This window comes from Salmo trutta, chromosome 4, assembly GCF_901001165.1.
Source record: "Salmo trutta chromosome 4, fSalTru1.1, whole genome shotgun sequence".
In the NCBI taxonomy this organism is placed as follows: Eukaryota; Metazoa; Chordata; class Actinopteri; order Salmoniformes; family Salmonidae; genus Salmo; species Salmo trutta.
Window position 1 is genome coordinate 895,545 of NC_042960.1, and position 16,518 is coordinate 912,062.

At 45.7% G+C, this 16,518-nt stretch overlaps 2 protein-coding genes across 11 annotated transcripts; both read right to left on the bottom strand.

Moving 5' to 3' along the window:
- Positions 1-636: 636 nt before the first annotated feature.
- LOC115189985 (protein unc-93 homolog B1) lies at positions 637-13,496 on the bottom strand. 10 transcript variants are annotated; one of them, XM_029748507.1, is made up of 14 exons: positions 13,275-13,496; positions 12,703-12,834; positions 10,642-10,783; positions 10,261-10,414; positions 8,001-8,162; positions 7,683-7,812; positions 7,466-7,559; positions 6,971-7,095; positions 6,622-6,804; positions 5,968-6,241; positions 5,452-5,570; positions 4,409-4,531; positions 3,797-4,121; positions 2,816-2,916 (listed from the first exon to the last, which is right to left on the bottom strand). In XM_029748507.1, the coding sequence occupies exons 1-13, from the start codon at positions 13,275-13,277 to the stop codon at positions 3,879-3,881; spliced, it is 1,884 nt and encodes a 627-aa protein (XP_029604367.1). In that variant the 5' UTR covers positions 13,278-13,496; the 3' UTR covers positions 2,816-2,916; positions 3,797-3,878. The 10 variants fall into 10 exon arrangements, 2 of the variants coding, with proteins under 2 accessions (XP_029604367.1, XP_029604376.1); XM_029748516.1 differs by having other exon boundaries at positions 2,816-2,905; positions 3,764-4,121; XR_003877082.1 differs by lacking the exons at positions 3,797-4,121; positions 4,409-4,531; positions 5,452-5,570; ... (8 more) ...; positions 12,703-12,834; positions 13,275-13,496 and adding exons at positions 637-2,224; positions 3,172-3,428; positions 3,627-3,756 and having other exon boundaries at positions 2,551-2,905.
- Positions 13,497-13,703: 207 nt separating this feature from the next.
- Positions 13,704-16,060, bottom strand: LOC115190037 (mitochondrial import inner membrane translocase subunit Tim10). Its single transcript, XM_029748537.1, has 2 exons — positions 15,818-16,060; positions 13,704-15,113 (listed from the first exon to the last, which is right to left on the bottom strand). Exons 1-2 carry the CDS (start codon positions 15,886-15,888, stop codon positions 14,921-14,923), a joined length of 264 nt encoding a protein of 87 aa, XP_029604397.1. The 5' UTR covers positions 15,889-16,060; the 3' UTR covers positions 13,704-14,920.
- Between the last annotated feature and the right edge of the window lie 458 nt (positions 16,061-16,518).

Genomic DNA, 16,518 nt, shown 5'->3' on the forward strand with positions numbered 1-16,518 from the left:
AACCTTAAACTGGCACGCTGATTTAATTAGTCAACGAATCATCAAGCCTTTGACTAATTGAACCAGGTGTGCCAATTTAAGGTTAAAACAAAAATGTGAAACGTCTGGAGAGGCCCAAGGAGAGGGCTGGGAAACTCTGCCTGAACTCAATGGACAGAACTAGTCCAGGAATGACCTGATTGGAGCACACACAAAGGGGCATACCTCCCCACAGCCATGACTTACAGCTTTTCTTACTAGCCTACTAACGACTGTGTGGTTTAACGAGAAAAAAATCGATTCATATAATACCATATGTGTCTATGAAACAGTCACCTCTCAAACCAAAATTTGAGTTAAAAATAAATTTTACACTCAGTGTACCTTTAAATGTATGTGTGTGTGTGTGTTGACTGTATGCTTGTATACACATTTAGCTGTTGTCATGGCGTCAGCTCATCGGGATCCAAATAAAGATCAAGTCTTATAAAAAGTTAATGTTTTTTTGTGAATTTTATATATCTTTACGGCTTTCTTACAGTGTAGGAGTGACTTTTTTAATGTTTTATTTAACTAAGCATATAAGGTGTTCACTTTTATGAACTAAGTTTTTCCATGGTGATATTAGTTGGCCTTCGATAACAGAACACCCACATCAAGAGGCTCAAAACCAGCTTTATACTCAGAAAACAACTTCAAAACTCACTTCAGTCATAAGAAAAACAATTACAATCAATATATTCTCATTATAATTCATGACTATAATTACATTTTTTCAAAATCATTGATTTAATAAATTCCTTACAAAAAAAACAACAAAATGTTGGCCACTCAAAACAGCTGAGCTAGGAACCATGACAACACAGCTGACTAACAATGCAATACAGTGATACTGTTGAAATACAAAGGCTGTGTCCCAGATGGCACCTTATTCCCTCTATAGTGCACTACTTTTGATCAGAGCCCTGTATGTGCCCTGTCAAAAGTGCCTGTGACGTACTTAACTTCACATATGTTTCAGGTGTCTATACAGTACGGGTGAGTCCGAAATGGCACCCCATTCCCTATATAGTACACTACTTTTGACCAGAGCCCTAATGGGCCCTGTTCAAAATGAGTGCACTATATAGTGAATAGTGTGACATTTGGGCCACACCCCATGTGATCATGCATCGGAAGGAAACTGGTTCATATTTGAAGTGCAGTAAATAACTTCTTCCCTTTTCAGTTGTGTTATGAGAAACCTTCTAAACTGAATTCCTGTCCTCTCTTCATCCTCTTTCTTTCTGTGTAAAATCCCCCGTTATTCTCTTTCCTCCTGTACAGCTCTGTTTTATCCTCCTGTACCCTTGTTTTATCCTCCTGTACCGCTCTGTTTTATCCTCCTGTACCGCTCTGTTTTATCCTCCTGTACCGCTCTGTTTTATCCTCCTGTACCGCTCTGTTTTATCCTCCTGTAGCGCTCTGTTTTATCCTCCTGTACCGCTCTATTTTATCCTCCTGTAGCGCTCTGTTTTATCCTCCTGTACCGCTCTGTTTTATCCTCCTGTACTGCTCTGTTTTATCCTCCTGTCCACTCTGTTTTATCCTCCTGTACCACTCTGTTTTATCCTCCTGTGGATGAACCTCTTCAATTATGACTGGGTTTATTATCTATATATGTCAATCCCCCTCTAGGTGCGTGTCAATAGCCTAGACATACAGTATTGTCTGCGTTCCAAATGGGATCTTATTCATAGTGCACAACTTTTGACAAGGTTAAAGTTTGGGGTCAAAAGTAGGGCACTATGAAGTGAAAAGGGTTACATTTGAGACACAGTCGTTTTGTCTCTTCTTCTGATTCAACTCCTTTCCTTAATCTGCACTGATGAAAGAGAGCTGGACTGGGGAAAGTACCTAGAGGATACCTAGAGTAGAGGATAGCTAGAGGATAGCTAGAGAACAGCTAGAGTAGAGGATAGCTAGAGGATAGCTAGAGAACAGCTAGAGGATACCTAGAGGATACCTAGAGGATACCTAGAGTAGAGGATAGCTAGAGGATACCTAGAGGATACCTAGAGTAGAGGATAGCTAGAGGATAGCTAGAGAACAGCTAGAGGATACCTAGAGGACAGCTAGAGGATACCTAGAGGATACCTAGAGGATACCTAGAGTAGAGGATAGCTAGAGAACAGCTAGAGTAGAGGATAGCTAGAGGATAGCTAGAGAACAGCTAGAGGATACCTAGAGGACAGCTAGAGGATACCTAGAGGACAGCTAGAGGATACCTAGAGGATACCTAGAGGATACCTAGAGTAGAGGATACCTAGAGGATACCTAGAGTAGAGGATAGCTAGAGGATACCTAGAGTAGAGGATACCTAGAGGATACCTAGAGTAGAGGATAGCTAGAGGATAGCTAGAGAACAGCTAGAGTAGAGGATAGTTAGAGGATAGCTAGAGAACAGCTAGAGTAGAGGATAGCTAGAGGATAGCTAGAGAACAGCTAGAGTAGAGGATAGCTAGAGGATAGCTAGAGAACAGCTAGAGGATACCTAGAGGATACCTAGAGGATACCTAGAGTAGAGGATACCTAGAGGATACCTAGAGGATACCTAGAGTAGAGGATAGCTAGAGGATAGCTAGAGAACAGCTAGAGTAGAGGATAGCTAGAGGATAGCTAGAGAACAGCTAGAGGATACCTAGAGGATACCTAGAGGATACCTAGAGTAGAGGATAGCTAGAGGATACCTAGAGGATACCTAGAGTAGAGGATAGCTAGAGGATAGCTAGAGAACAGCTAGAGGATACCTAGAGGACAGCTAGAGGATACCTAGAGGATACCTAGAGGATACCTAGAGTAGAGGATAGCTAGAGGATAGCTAGAGAACAGCTAGAGGATACCTAGAGGACAGCTAGAGGATACCTAGAGGACAGCTAGAGGATACCTAGAGGATACCTAGAGGATACCTAGAGTAGAGGATACCTAGAGGATACCTAGAGTAGAGGATAGCTAGAGGATACCTAGAGTAGAGGATACCTAGAGGATACCTAGAGTAGAGGATAGCTAGAGGATAGCTAGAGAACAGCTAGAGTAGAGGATAGCTAGAGGATACCTAGAGGATACCTAGAGTAGAGGATAGCTAGAGGATAGCTAGAGAACAGCTAGAGTAGAGGATAGCTAGAGGATAGCTAGAGAACAGCTAGAGGATACCTAGAGGACAGCTAGAGGATACCTAGAGGTCAGCTAGAGGATACCTAGAGAACACCTAGAGTAGAGGATACCTAGAGGATACCTAGAGTAGGGGATACCTAGAGGACAGCTAGAGGATACCTAGAGGACAGCTAGAGTAGAGGATACCTAGAGGATACCTAGAGGATAGCTAGAGGATACCTAGAGGACAGCTAGAGGATACCTAGAGGACAGCTAGAGGATACCTAGAGGACAGCTAGAGGGTACCTAGAGGACAGCTACAGGATACCTAGAGGACAGCTAGAGGATACCTAGAGAACACCTAGAGGATACCTAGAGGACAGCTAGAGGACAGCTAGAGGATACCTAGAGGACAGCTAGAGGATACCTAGAGGACAGCTAGAGGGTACCTAGAGGACAGCTAGAGGGTACCTAGAGGACAGCTAGAGGACAGCTAGAGGATACCTAGAGAACACCTAGAGTAGAGGATAGCTACAGGATACCTAGAGGACAGCTAGAGGACAGCTAGATGATACCTAGAGGATACCTAGAGGACAGCTAGAGGACAGCTAGAGGATACCTAGAGGACAGCTAGAGGACAGCTAGAGGATACCTAGAGGACAGCTAGAGGATACCTAGAGGATACCTAGAGGACTCGCTCTCTCTCACTATTTTTCACTCTTTCTTCTTTAAATCTCCTCCCTCTTTCTCTATCCCCCTCCCTCTCTCTATCCCTCCTTCTCTCTCTCCTCCCTTTCCCCTGCTTGCTCGTAATCATCGTCTCGCCTCCTGCGCCGACCCCTAGCCCCTCCCCTCCTCTCCCTGGTCGAATCAGAGCCCTGCGACCCTGCGTCTCCGCCGAAGTCCTCCCTGATCACCTCCTCCTGCTGCTCTTCATCCTCATCCTCATCACTCTCCTCCGAGTTCGACTCGTCTGAGTTTTCCTCCTCCAGGTAACGATAACCTTTGACCTGAGGAGGAAGTGACATGGTCAACATTATATTACATTACAGACCAAACATGTCAATTGATGACTTTGTGTCATTATCGAAGACACTTGATATTGCTCTTTAATTGTCTTTATTGCCAATGCCAAACTTTAAACAAAGACTTTCATTTCGATGTTCTGTTTTGCTTGTCTTTATCGCATTACTAGTGAAGGTGATATGTGATATTTGCTCTTTTCTCTCCAGCCAAATGGTATTTTAAAGAAAAAAATGCAAAAACAGCAAAAAGTGAACAGATTGTGATAGGTTACCTTGTGCTTGGGGCGGGGAATGCGAGGCAGTCTGAAAAGCATGTTCTTGGCCAGGCGTCGCTCCATCGTCCAATAGCAGAAGCATGACAGCAGCAAGATGACCAATAGAATGGAGAGTTTGGCCTGAGGAGGAGGGACCAGGAATAAGAAGGAGAGAAAGAGAGGAGTGAAATAGCACTTTAAATGAATCGTTTTTACACTTTTTCTAACACACAAACACACGGGGACATACACATGGACACACACGGACACACACACGGGAACACACACGGGAACACACACACAGGAACACACACGGGAACACACACACGGGACACACACACGGGGACACACACACGGGGACACACACACACGGGGACACACACACGGGGACACACACACGGGGACACACACACGGGGACACACACACGGGGACACACACACGGGGACACACACACGGGGACACACACACGGGGACACACACGGGGACACACACACACGGGGGCACACACGGGAACACACACGGACATACGTACACACACGGGGACACACACGGACACATGGGGACACACACGGACACACACACGGACACATGGACACACACACTGGGACACACACGGGAACACACACGGACACACACACGGACACATGGGGACATGGACACACACGGACACACGGACACACACGGGGACACACACGGGAACACACACGGACACACACACGGACATACGTACTCACACGGGGACACACACAGACACACACACAGACACATGGGGACATGGACACACACGGGGACATGGACACACACGGACACATGGGGACACACACGGACACACACACGGACACATGGGGACACACATGGACACACACACTGGGACACACACACGGGGACACACACACACGGGGACACACACACACGGGGACACACACGGACATACGTACACACACGGGGACACACACGGACACATGGGGACACACATGGACACACACACGGGGACACACACGGACACACACACGGACACACACATGGACACATGGGGACACAACCGGACACACACACACACCCTCATGATGAGTCCAGTCCACAGGTAGACTATGAAGATGGCGATAGCCTGCCACCAGTGGTAGATGGTGTAGACAAAGTCCAGTCTCTCTTTATCTTCATACAACATACCCAGGAGAACTGACAGACACGGAGAGAGAGAGAGAGAGAGAGAGAGAGAGAGAGAGAGATAGTGGAGCGTGGGGGGTAGTGGAGATGGGGGTATAGGGGGGGGGGTCATGGAGATGGGGATAGATAGAAAGAGAGCGAGAGAGAGAGGAGGGCGGTAGACAGGGGGGTAGAGAGAGAAAGGGGAGGTGGAGAGGGGGAGAAGGAGATAGGTAGAGGGGAGGAAGGTATGGGAGAGAGAGAGGAGACAAATGTTGGAAATGATTAAGTCTGAACTGGAAAAGAACAATACTTTTCCAACTAGGAAATAAAAGAGTCCAGTGTGTGTGTGTGTGTGTGTGTGTGTGTGTGTGTGTGTGTGTGTGTGTATGTGTGTGTGTGTGTGTCTAATCATAGTACTAAAACTCACTGCTGAGTCCAGTCTTATTCAATGCAGACCCCATTCCCCAGAGGGCGATCACCACCAGCAGGTAAGGCAGTTGATCAGGTGAGCGTGGCGCCGGGGACCAGAACAGCAGGAACACCAGCAGAGGACCGTGGATCACAGCGCCCCCTAGCAGAGAGACGTAGCGTGGCAGCCTGAGGAGGGACAGGGACAGGCAGGAGAACAGGGAGCAGGACAGACCATAGACCATCACCAGGAGATACAGCCACTCCAGACCCACCGTACACACACCATACGACTGGGAGGGGAGGGAGACATGAGGGTAGGTTAGAGGAGAGAAAAAGACAGGGAAAGTAGGAGAATGGGGGGGTGAACAGGACAGAGAGAGAGATTGTGAGTGAGTGAGTGAGTGAGTGAGCAAGAGAGAGAGAAAGAGAGAAAGAGAGAGGAAGAGCATGAGCGAGAGGAGAGAGAGAGAAAGAGCATGATCGAGAGAGAGAGAGAGAGAGAGAGAGAGAGGAGAGAGCGAGGAGAGATCGAGCATCATGAATACAGCTTCCCTCCAACAGAATCTAAGTCTACACTAGGTAAAGTGACGCAGTAGGTCTGTGAAAGCTACATGGACAACATTCAGACTCCAGCTACTACAGTTATTAAAGGACTTCCTGTAATGGCTACCAGAGTGAGTCCGGTGACAGAGAAGAGTGTGTCCAGTCCACTGTAGATGAAGAAGGGGATGAGGAGTCTCAGTCTGTAGTCTCTGAGGTGTTTGAAGGGCAACTGGAAGATGTTCCCCCAGCCGATACTCCTCAGATCGATCTCCTCTGTAGGGCGGTACGCAGCCCCGCACACCGCCAGGAACTATGGGTAAAACACAGTGAAGGACTGTGGGACAGCAAGCAATGGACTCTGGGTAATCTCGGAGGGTGTTGTATTGATTGTTGGGTGTAATAAAGCTAGGTTTTTAGGATGATCATTTTAGGTAGGTGTGTACAGACGTGTCTTTGCCTGTGTGTGTGTGTCTTACGATGATCATGGAGAGGAAGGCGGCCCCCATGAGAACACTCTCCACCTGGATCAGCGCCAGGGAGCGAGGGAGGCGCTTCAGGACCGTCCTGTTGAAACCCTCGATCATACCACTGCCCTCCGCACCTGGAGGGGAGGGGGAGGAGTTATTAAAACCACCAATCATAGCACTGTCCTCTGAACCCAATAAAGAGAGAGGGATAAAGAAAGTGATGAAACAAAAACCTGCATATTTTTTAAACCATTGATCAGAGAGAGAGAGGAGGGGGGAGGGGGATGAGAGAGATTCAGGTGCACGAAAACAGTGCTATTAAAACCATTGATCAGAGAGAGAGAGAGAGAGAGAGAGAGAGAGGAGTGGGGAGGGGGAGTGGGAGGGGGGATGAGAGAGATTCAGGTGCACGAAAACAGTGCTATTAAAACCATAGATCATGCTTCTCCTCTGAGAGTCAGGGTAAGGAAATGGAAGTTAATAACAGACAACTGGTGAGTTTACCACAGTGTTTAACATTGTACAGTGTGTGGTTGTAGTCACTAAGGTACTGGTGGAGGAAGATGCGCTGGGGGAACTCTGCAAACACCAGGCTGAGCTGAGAGACACAAAGAGAAACACAGCCAGACATCAGAATCCTCACACACATGAACACACAAAAGGCAATGCTTAACCGATATCACTCACTGACTGACAAGTGACTCGACCAATGGCAACATACATGGAAGATGATGAAGAACACGGATTGGAAGACGATGACATAGCGATGACACGCCCCCTTGGGTAGTTTCTTCTGTTCCTGAACGTGATCATCCTTATAGTTGACATACTCATAGTACTGTTGGGCCATCCTGAGTGAGTGAGAGAGAGAGAGAGACAGAAAGATAAACACAATAAAATAGTGTGACTAACACTACACAGCAAAACACAACATATAACCGCATAACAAAACAAACAGTGCAACCCGTACAAGCTAGCTATCAATGTATTCTGGTCTGTGTGACGTTGACGTGTGTGTCTCAATTCTCCACTTCCTAACCTTGTGATGTAGTTCCCTAATGACGCCCACAGCGGGACAATGGCTGCACCAATGGCCACAGCCGATGGTACCAGGGTGTAGTATCGCTCCCAGTAATTGGTTGAGACGAAGAGAGCGTAAATTCCACTGGCCAGAAACATCATCCACTTGGTGCCCAGAAACCTGAAAGAGAGAGAGATAGGATGGAGAGGAGAAGAGAGGGGAGGAGAGAGAGGAGCGAGAGAGGAGCGAGAGAGAGCGAGAGGATAGAGAGCGAGAGCGAGGAGAGAGGAGAGAAAGAACGAGAAGAAAGTAGGAGTATGTGTGTAGACCTGATTAGTATGCATATATATATAGTATACCTGATGAGTATGGGGGTGTATAACAGGCCTATGATAGGTGTATGTATATATATATAGTATACCTTATGAGTATGGGAGTGTATAACAGGCCTATGATTGGTGTATGTATATATATAGTATACCTGATGAGTATGGGGGTGTATAACAGGCCTATGATAGGTGTATATATATATATATATATATATATAGTATACCTGATGAGTATGGGAGTGTATAACAGGCCTATGATTGGTGTATGTATATATATAGTATACCTGATGAGTATGGGGGTGTATAACAGGCCTATGATAGGTGTATGTATATATATATATAGTATACCTGATGAGTATGGGGGTGTATAACAGGCCTATGATAGGTGTATGTATGTATATATATATAGTATACCTGATGAGTATGGGGGTGTATAACAGGCCTATGATAGGTGTATGTATGTATATATATATATATAGTATACCTGATGAGTATGGGAGTGTATAACAGGCCTATGATAGGTGTATGTATATATATATAGTATACCTGATGAGTATGGGGGTGTATAACAGGCCTATGATAGGTGTATGTATATATATATAGTATACCTGATGAGTATGGGGGTGTATAACAGGCCTATGATAGGTGTATATATATATATATATATATAGTATACCTGATGAGTATGGGGGTGTATAACAGGCCTATGATAGGTGTGTGTGTGTATATATATATATATAGTATACCTGATGAGTATGGGGGTGTATAACAGGCCTATGATAGGTGTATGTATATATATATATATATATATATATATATATATATATAGTATACCTGATGAGTATGGGGGTGTATAACAGGCCTATGATAGGTGTATGTATATATATAGTATACCTGATGACTATGGGGGTGTATAACAGGCCTATGATAGGTGTATGTATATATATAGTATACCTGATGACTATGGGGGTGTATAACAGGCCTATGATAGGTGTATGTATATATATATATAGTATACCTGATGACTATGGGGGTGTATAACAGGCCTATGATAGGTGTATGTATATATATAGTATACCTGATGAGTATGGGGGTGTATAACAGTGCAATGATGGGTGTATGTATATATATATAGTATACCTGATGACTATGGGGGTGTATAACAGGCCTATGATAGGTGTATGTATATATATATATATATATATATATATATAGTATACCTGATGAGTATGGGGGTGTATAACAGGCCTATGATAGGTGTATGTATATATATATATAGTATACCTGATGAGTATGGGGGTGTATAACAGGCCTATGATAGGTGTATGTATATATATATAGTATACCTGATGAGTATGGGGGTGTATAACAGGCCTATGATAGGTGTATGTATATATATATAGTATACCTGATGAGTATGGGGGTGTATAACAGGCCTATGATAGGTGTATGTATGTATATATATATATAGTATACCTGATGAGTATGGGAGTGTATAACAGGCCTATGATAGGTGTATGTATGTATATATATATATATAGTATACCTGATGAGTATGGGAGTGTATAACAGGCCTATGATAGGTGATACTCATCAGGTATACTATATATATATATATATATATATATATATAGTATACCTGATGAGTATGGGGGTGTATAACAGGCCTATGATAGGTGTATGTATATATATAGTATACCTGATGACTATGGGGGTGTATAACAGGCCTATGATAGGTGTATGTATATATATATAGTATACCTGATGAGTATGGGGGTGTATAACAGGCCTATGATAGGTGTATGTATATATATATAGTATACCTGATGAGTATGGGGGTGTATAACAGGTCTATGATAGGTGTATGTATATATATATAGTATACCTGATGAGTATGGGGGTGTATAACAGGCCTATGATAGGTGTATGTATATATATATATAGTATACCTGATGAGTATGGGGGTGTATAACAGTGCAATGATGGGTGTAACATTGATCCCCATCAGCATCTTCTTGTCGATGTCCTCCAGACCCAGGTTACCGTACTTCACCTCCCTGTACGTCTCATCATAGTGGAGGATCAGCTGCATCTGCAACAGGCCTGCAGACACACACACACACACACACACACACACACATATATATATATATAAATGAATGAATACATTACATACACAAAACATGCACAAAATGGAATACAGGCATATATGAATAGAACTGACAGAGGCACACAGACAGGCAAGACAGTCAGTCAGTTAGACAGACAAGACAGGCAAGACAGTCAGTCAGACAGTCAGTCAGATAGACAGAGAGACAGACAGGTGTTACCCATGTAGACGCTGTATATGATCATGCCCCCGACGCTGGCCCCCAGGACGTTCTTCACCACGCCCAGCTTCTTCCTCCTGTAATACTTCTTCTCCTCCTCTTCCTCATCATACTCCGGCTGGGGGCCCAGGAACTCCTCCATCTGGGGAAGGGGTGAGGAGAGAGAGAGGTGAAGGGAGGGGGATAGGGGGAGGACAGGGGAGGGGAGAGGGAGAGAGAGAGGTGAAGGGAAGGGGAGAGGGAGGACAGGGGAGGGGAGAGAGAAGTGAAGGGAGGGGGAGAGGGGGGACAGGGGAGGGGGAGAGAGAGGTGAAGGGAGGGGGATAGGGGAGGACAGGGGAAGGGGGACAGGGGAGGGGGAGAGAGAGGTGAAGGGAGGGGGATAGGGGAGGACAGGGGAGGGGGAGAGGGAGAGGTGAAGGGAAGGGGAGAGGGAGGACAGGGGAGGGGAGAGAGAAGTGAAGGGAGGGGGAGAGGGGGGACAGGGGAGGGGGAGAGGGAGAGGTGAAGGGAGGGAGAGAGGGGGGACATGGGAGGGAGGAGGGAGAGGGAGGTGAAGGGAGGGGGAGAGAGAGAAGAGAAGGGAGGGGGGTACAGGGGAGAGGGAGAGGGAGAGAGAAGTGAAGGGGCAGGGGAGCGGGAGAGAGAGAAGAGAAGGGAGGGGGAGAGAGAGGTGAAGGGAGGGGGAGAGAGAGGATAGGGGGAGGGAGAGAGAGAGAAGTGAAGGGAGGGGGAGAGGGGGGACAGGTGAGGGGAGAGAGAGAGGTGAAGGGAGGGAGAGAGGGAGAGGGAGAGAGAAGTGAAGGGAGGGGGAGGGGTACAGGGGAGAGGGAGAAAGGTGAAGGGAGGGGGAGAGAGAGGTAAAGAGAGAGAGAGAGAGAGAGAGAGAGAGAGAGAGAGAGAGAGAGAGAGAAAGAGAGAGAGGTGAAGGGAGGGGGAGAGAGAGGTGAAGAGAGGGGAGAGAGAGAAAGAGAGAGAGGGGGAGAGAGAGGGGTGAAGAGAGAGAGGTGAAGGGAGGGGGAGAGGGAGGACAGGGGAGGGGAGAGGGGGGACAGGGGAGGGGGAGAGAGAGGTGAAGGGAGGGGGATAGGGGAGGACAGGGGAGGGGGGACAGGGGAGGGGGAGAGAGAGGTGAAGGGAGGGGGATAGGGGAGGACAGGGGAGGGGGAGAGGGAGAGGTGAAGGGAAAGGGAGAGGGAGGACAGGGGAGGGGGAGAGAGAGGGGAAGGGAGGGGGAGAGGGGGGACAGGGGAGGGAGAGATAGAGAGGTGAAGGGAGGGAGAGAGGGGGGACATGGGAGGGAGGAGGGAGAGGGAGGTGAAGGGAGGGGGAGAGAGAGAAGAGAAGGGAGGGGGGTACAGGGGAGAGGGAGAGGGAGAGAGAAGTGAAGGGAGGGGGAGAGAGAGAAGAGAAGGGAGGGGGAGAGAGAGGTGAAGGGAGGGGGTACAGGGGAGAGGGAGGGGGAGAGAGAAGTGAAGGGAGGGGGAGAGGGGGGACAGGTGAGGGGAGAGAGAGAGGTGAAGGGAGGGAGAGAGGGAGAGGGAGAGAGAAGTGAAGGGAGGGGGAGGGGTACAGGGGAGAGGGAGAAAGGTGAAGGGAGGGGGAGAGAGAGGTAAGAGAGAGAGAGAGAGAGAGAGAGAGAGAGAGAGAGAGAGAGAGAAAGAGAGAGAGAGAGAGGTGAAGGGAGGGGGGAGAGAGAGGTGAAGAGAGGGGAGAGAGAGAAAGAGAGAGAGGGGGAGAGAGAGGGGTGAAGAGAGAGAGGTGAAGGGAGGGAGAGAGAGAGAGAAAGAGGTGAAGAGAGGGGGAGAGAGAGGTGAAGGGAGGGGGAGAGAGAGAGAGGTGAAGGGAGGGAAATACAGGGTTGTTAGTGTTGTAGTTATCATTTTTTATAATTTCATTTTTCATAATTTCAGAGAATAACTAATAAAACAAGAGAGCACACTATCATAACAAACCAAAAAAGTGTGGAATGCTCCTTAAAAATCACAGGATATTGCATTGTAAACATCGGTAGCAAAGTTGAAAAAACATTGTATTTTCATGTTTTTTTTCACACAACACCTGTCCTTGAATATTCCCCTGAGGACCGTCGGGTAACAGGTCGTCAATGTTAATGTCGCCATTAGGGGGCGCAACAGGCGACTCCGCCACAGCCTCACGGTACACGTTCTCTTCCGTGTCGGCCTCCGCCATCTGTCGGACGATACAGAGAACAGCAGTAAGCACATGAAGATTGAATTTATTTTGACACTTTAATGAAAATAGACTACTAGTGAAGTACGGTGTAATAAACGTTTACAAATGACGTTTTAGCCATGGGGGAATATGGTTGAGTTGAGCACAGTGGCTTGCTGCTTCTTGATCAATCATTCAAAGATCAAAGAAATAAGAAATACAACTATTATTCCATTATCAATGAATACATATACGTTGATAATTAGATTGCATTAAAACGTTTTGACTTCTAAAACAGTGTGACCAATAAGAACACCATTTTAAATAGTGACCATCTACAATGGCGGACAATACAACTATCTTGAATATATAAATATTTATGAAAACAAACATTTAAATCAATGTCGTATAAAATACGAGTGCGCGATTCAATACATGGAAAGATGCAATACACTCACCATTATTATGTCAGGATCGGCGTCGTTCGGTCGCACTTCAGGTCTATTGTATTGTCATGTGCACGAATAAAACTGCGTATTCTTTCTTGATACCCCGTCGCGTACTACTGTACTTGCGCTTCTCCTTTCTAGTGTTAAAGCTCAGATCCCAAATTAAAACTTTCATTAGGGAAACGAAACTCCGCTGTGTGGCCACTTCCTCTTTTTAACCCTATCCATAACGTTTGTCTTAAAGCTACAGAGCATTTTTAGTTTCACGTTGTATTAGATTGTCTTAAAAGCGACAGAGTATATTTAGTTTTAAGTTGTGTCAGTTGTATGTACGGGATACGCATGGTATACATCGTCCTACGAAATGTAGGTTCCATCCCGAAAAAGCAACGTGCAGTGCATTGACTGCGCTTGTGTGTTGTAAAGTCAATATGACCCTTGAAATTGACAGTTGATTTTATTTGCAATGGGAGGGTGGTTTCAAGAAACTGTGGGAAAAGTCATACAAGTCTACTAAGTAAAACATGTTTGAGATTGAACACCTTATTTTCCTGCAATGTTTAACATTGAATAAGGCCTATACATCCCAAATGGCACCCTATTCCCTATATAGTGCACTACTTCTGACCAAGGACCATAGTGTTCTGGTCAAAAATAGTGCACTACATAGGAAAAAGGGTGCCATTTGGAACATAAAAATAAGTACAGTGTTATTGTATTACTGTGAAGAAAATACAGTGTAGATTGCATAACTAAAAACTAAAATATATACCATAACAATATTTATTCCGATTTAAAACGACAAACAAAAAAAGATTTCTAAAATGTCACAAAAGAAAACTTTGTACAACATTTGTACAGTTTCAACATGAAGAAAATGCAAAGCCAATGAACAAACAGACTGATCAAAATGTAAAGAAATAACACTCATATAGGCATGGTCCTCGTATTGACTACAGCAGTGTCTCCATCTATTCCTATGGGACAAGGGCCCGTATTCATAAAGCCTAGATCAGCACTCCTACTCTGAGACACTGAATATGAGCCCAGGGGTGCCCTTCATCAGTTGAGACAGGCATTAGTCCAGGTCTAGAGAAAAAAGGAGCACCTCCCAGGGTCCCCCTAAGGAATGGCTTGAAGAACACTGCACTATGGAACACTGAAAGCGTTTTGATAAACATTATTGGGGGATTTCTCAATTCATCATCACCTTTGATACGCCCACATAACTAAAAAGGGCCAAGCAGCAACCAGTTTACCTAGCTACACACGATGCCGAAAGAGCACTGATTGGCTGAACATAAAATAGTTAACTATGCATATTAGTGTCTTTGCTGTGGTAAAAAAAATAAATGATCTTGGCTCAAACCACAAGTACAACCAGTGTTCACACAAAACAGGCTTCATCCATCCCAATGTCCGCTCCACAACGTAACCACAAACAAACCTTCCTTACAAGCACCTTGCTTTTAAACCCACCCTACCCCACCCACTCTGGACAGCAACTCCATCCCCTCCATAAGGGCCATATGTTTTTTTTAAACCCACCCCATCGCTCCATCCCACCCTATCGCTCTCCCACTCCACCCCCCCTGCACAGAAAGCATGGTAACCCTAGCACTAACCCACCCCCATCACTCCCTAAAAAATATATATTATTGTCCAATAGCGTTCTTCCTCATCATCTCCTCGTCCTGAACGGAGAGCTCGGTGAGCTTGCGGCCCAGCCTCTCGTGTAGATCCAGGTACTTGGCCACACAGCGGTCCAGACAAACCGCCTCCCCTTTAGACAGCTCCGCCTCCTTGTAGTGGGGGGGCACGCACTTCCTGTGGCACGCGTTGGTCATCCTGCGAGGAGGAAGATGGAGAGAAAGGTCGTTAAGACATTGTAGGTTACGATAAAGATGAGGGTTGTATCTCAAGTGTGTTCCTGTTTTCCTTGTCAAAACCTTAGAAGGAAAGAGAGGAATGTCAGGAGAGCATTGGGATGAGATCTCCTCCAGTGCTCTCCTCGCTTCCCTCTGATGATTTGAGAAAAAGGAGAGGAGACAGGAGGCGAGGAATCAAAATCTCCATGTATGTGCAAGGTCATAGAACAGGTCATTCTGATTATGTTATGAAAAGTCAATGTGTGCACTCCTAGCTGGCAACATAGCTAGCTAGCTAAATCAGTTCCATTTGAATGAGCTCTCAATAACATGACTTAGCTAGCTAACTAGGGATGGTCTTCCCTTTGTTTTTGCTTATGCATGTCCAGCAATGTAGTCGAGTGCGTGCGTTATAAAAGAGTACTCTATTCTAAATCGATTGATTTGGTCTGACGTTCAGTAGCACGACTGCTAGCTAACGCTATGAAGCTAGCTAGCCTGATAATCCATCTAACATGCTGCTTTTACCTGACCACCAAAAAACTAAATACGACAGTCAAAATTTGCTGGCTAGCTACATGCAAATGCAGCGTGTTACACTGTAATTAGCACATTCTAGCATTTCAGTGGAAAAAGGACGTTAACAAGCTAGCTAACATTCCATTGCTAGTTAGCCATTCTTACCGATTGTACATATCAGCCATCATTTCCACTTCTAGTTCCGCCGCCAGTTGCTGTGCTTTCTCTGGGTCCATGTCTGCGTTGTGTCCGCTCCAGACCGTACTCTCTACAAAATCGAACCGTCCAAACGACCACTCTCAGCGGCCAACAAACACACCCGACCACCGGCTTATTTAACCTTCAGATTGAGGAATACACGTGTGTTGTTCCTTCGCTCTCAAGAACCCCTTCCGCTGTCAATAAAGTTGCGCATTCAAACCATTCAAACAGCTGTCAAATCAATGGGACAGTTTTGAATATTTTTTCCAATACATCCTTGATCCTTCACTTTTACCTCATGATTGACACAATAAATCTGATAAGAAAAGATTGCTGTAATCTATTTACAGGAACCCTACTTATGTTCAGTGAGCAATTTTTCAAGGGAGGTAGAAAATAAGGATGTATTGTTAAAGTATTGGGACTAGTCCTCCTAGACAGCATGTGACAGTCCATTCTCATTATGGCCCCAACAGAACATCAAAAACTCCTTTTTGTTTGAACAAGGATGGCTTGACTGGGAGGCTAGAACATTGTAATTGAATGTGAGCAAACATTGAGCATGAGTACAAACATTGAGCATAGAAGGCAAAGTGAAATGTTTACTTCAATAGCTAGGTTTAAGCAAATACAAAATGACCATGCTTGAGAAAACAAATCTACTG

What these genes read in the sequence shown, in the direction of transcription:
- LOC115189985 (XM_029748507.1), bottom strand. An exon ending in CCTTCCTCTCCATGATCATC is followed by an intron (nt 6,805 to 6,970) that starts GTAAGACACACA and finishes TTTTACCCATAG; the next exon opens with TTCCTGGCGGTGTGCGGGGC. An exon ending in CTGTCACCGGACTCACTCTG is followed by an intron (nt 6,242 to 6,621) that starts GTAGCCATTACA and finishes CTCCCCTCCCAG; the next exon opens with TCGTATGGTGTGTGTACGGT.
- LOC115190037 (XM_029748537.1), bottom strand. Translation starts at nt 15,888, where the DNA reads ATGGACCCAGAGAAAGCACAGCAACTGGCGGCGGAACTAGAAGTGGAA. An exon ending in ATGGCTGATATGTACAATCG is followed by an intron (nt 15,114 to 15,817) that starts GTAAGAATGGCT and finishes TCCTCCTCGCAG; the next exon opens with GATGACCAACGCGTGCCACA.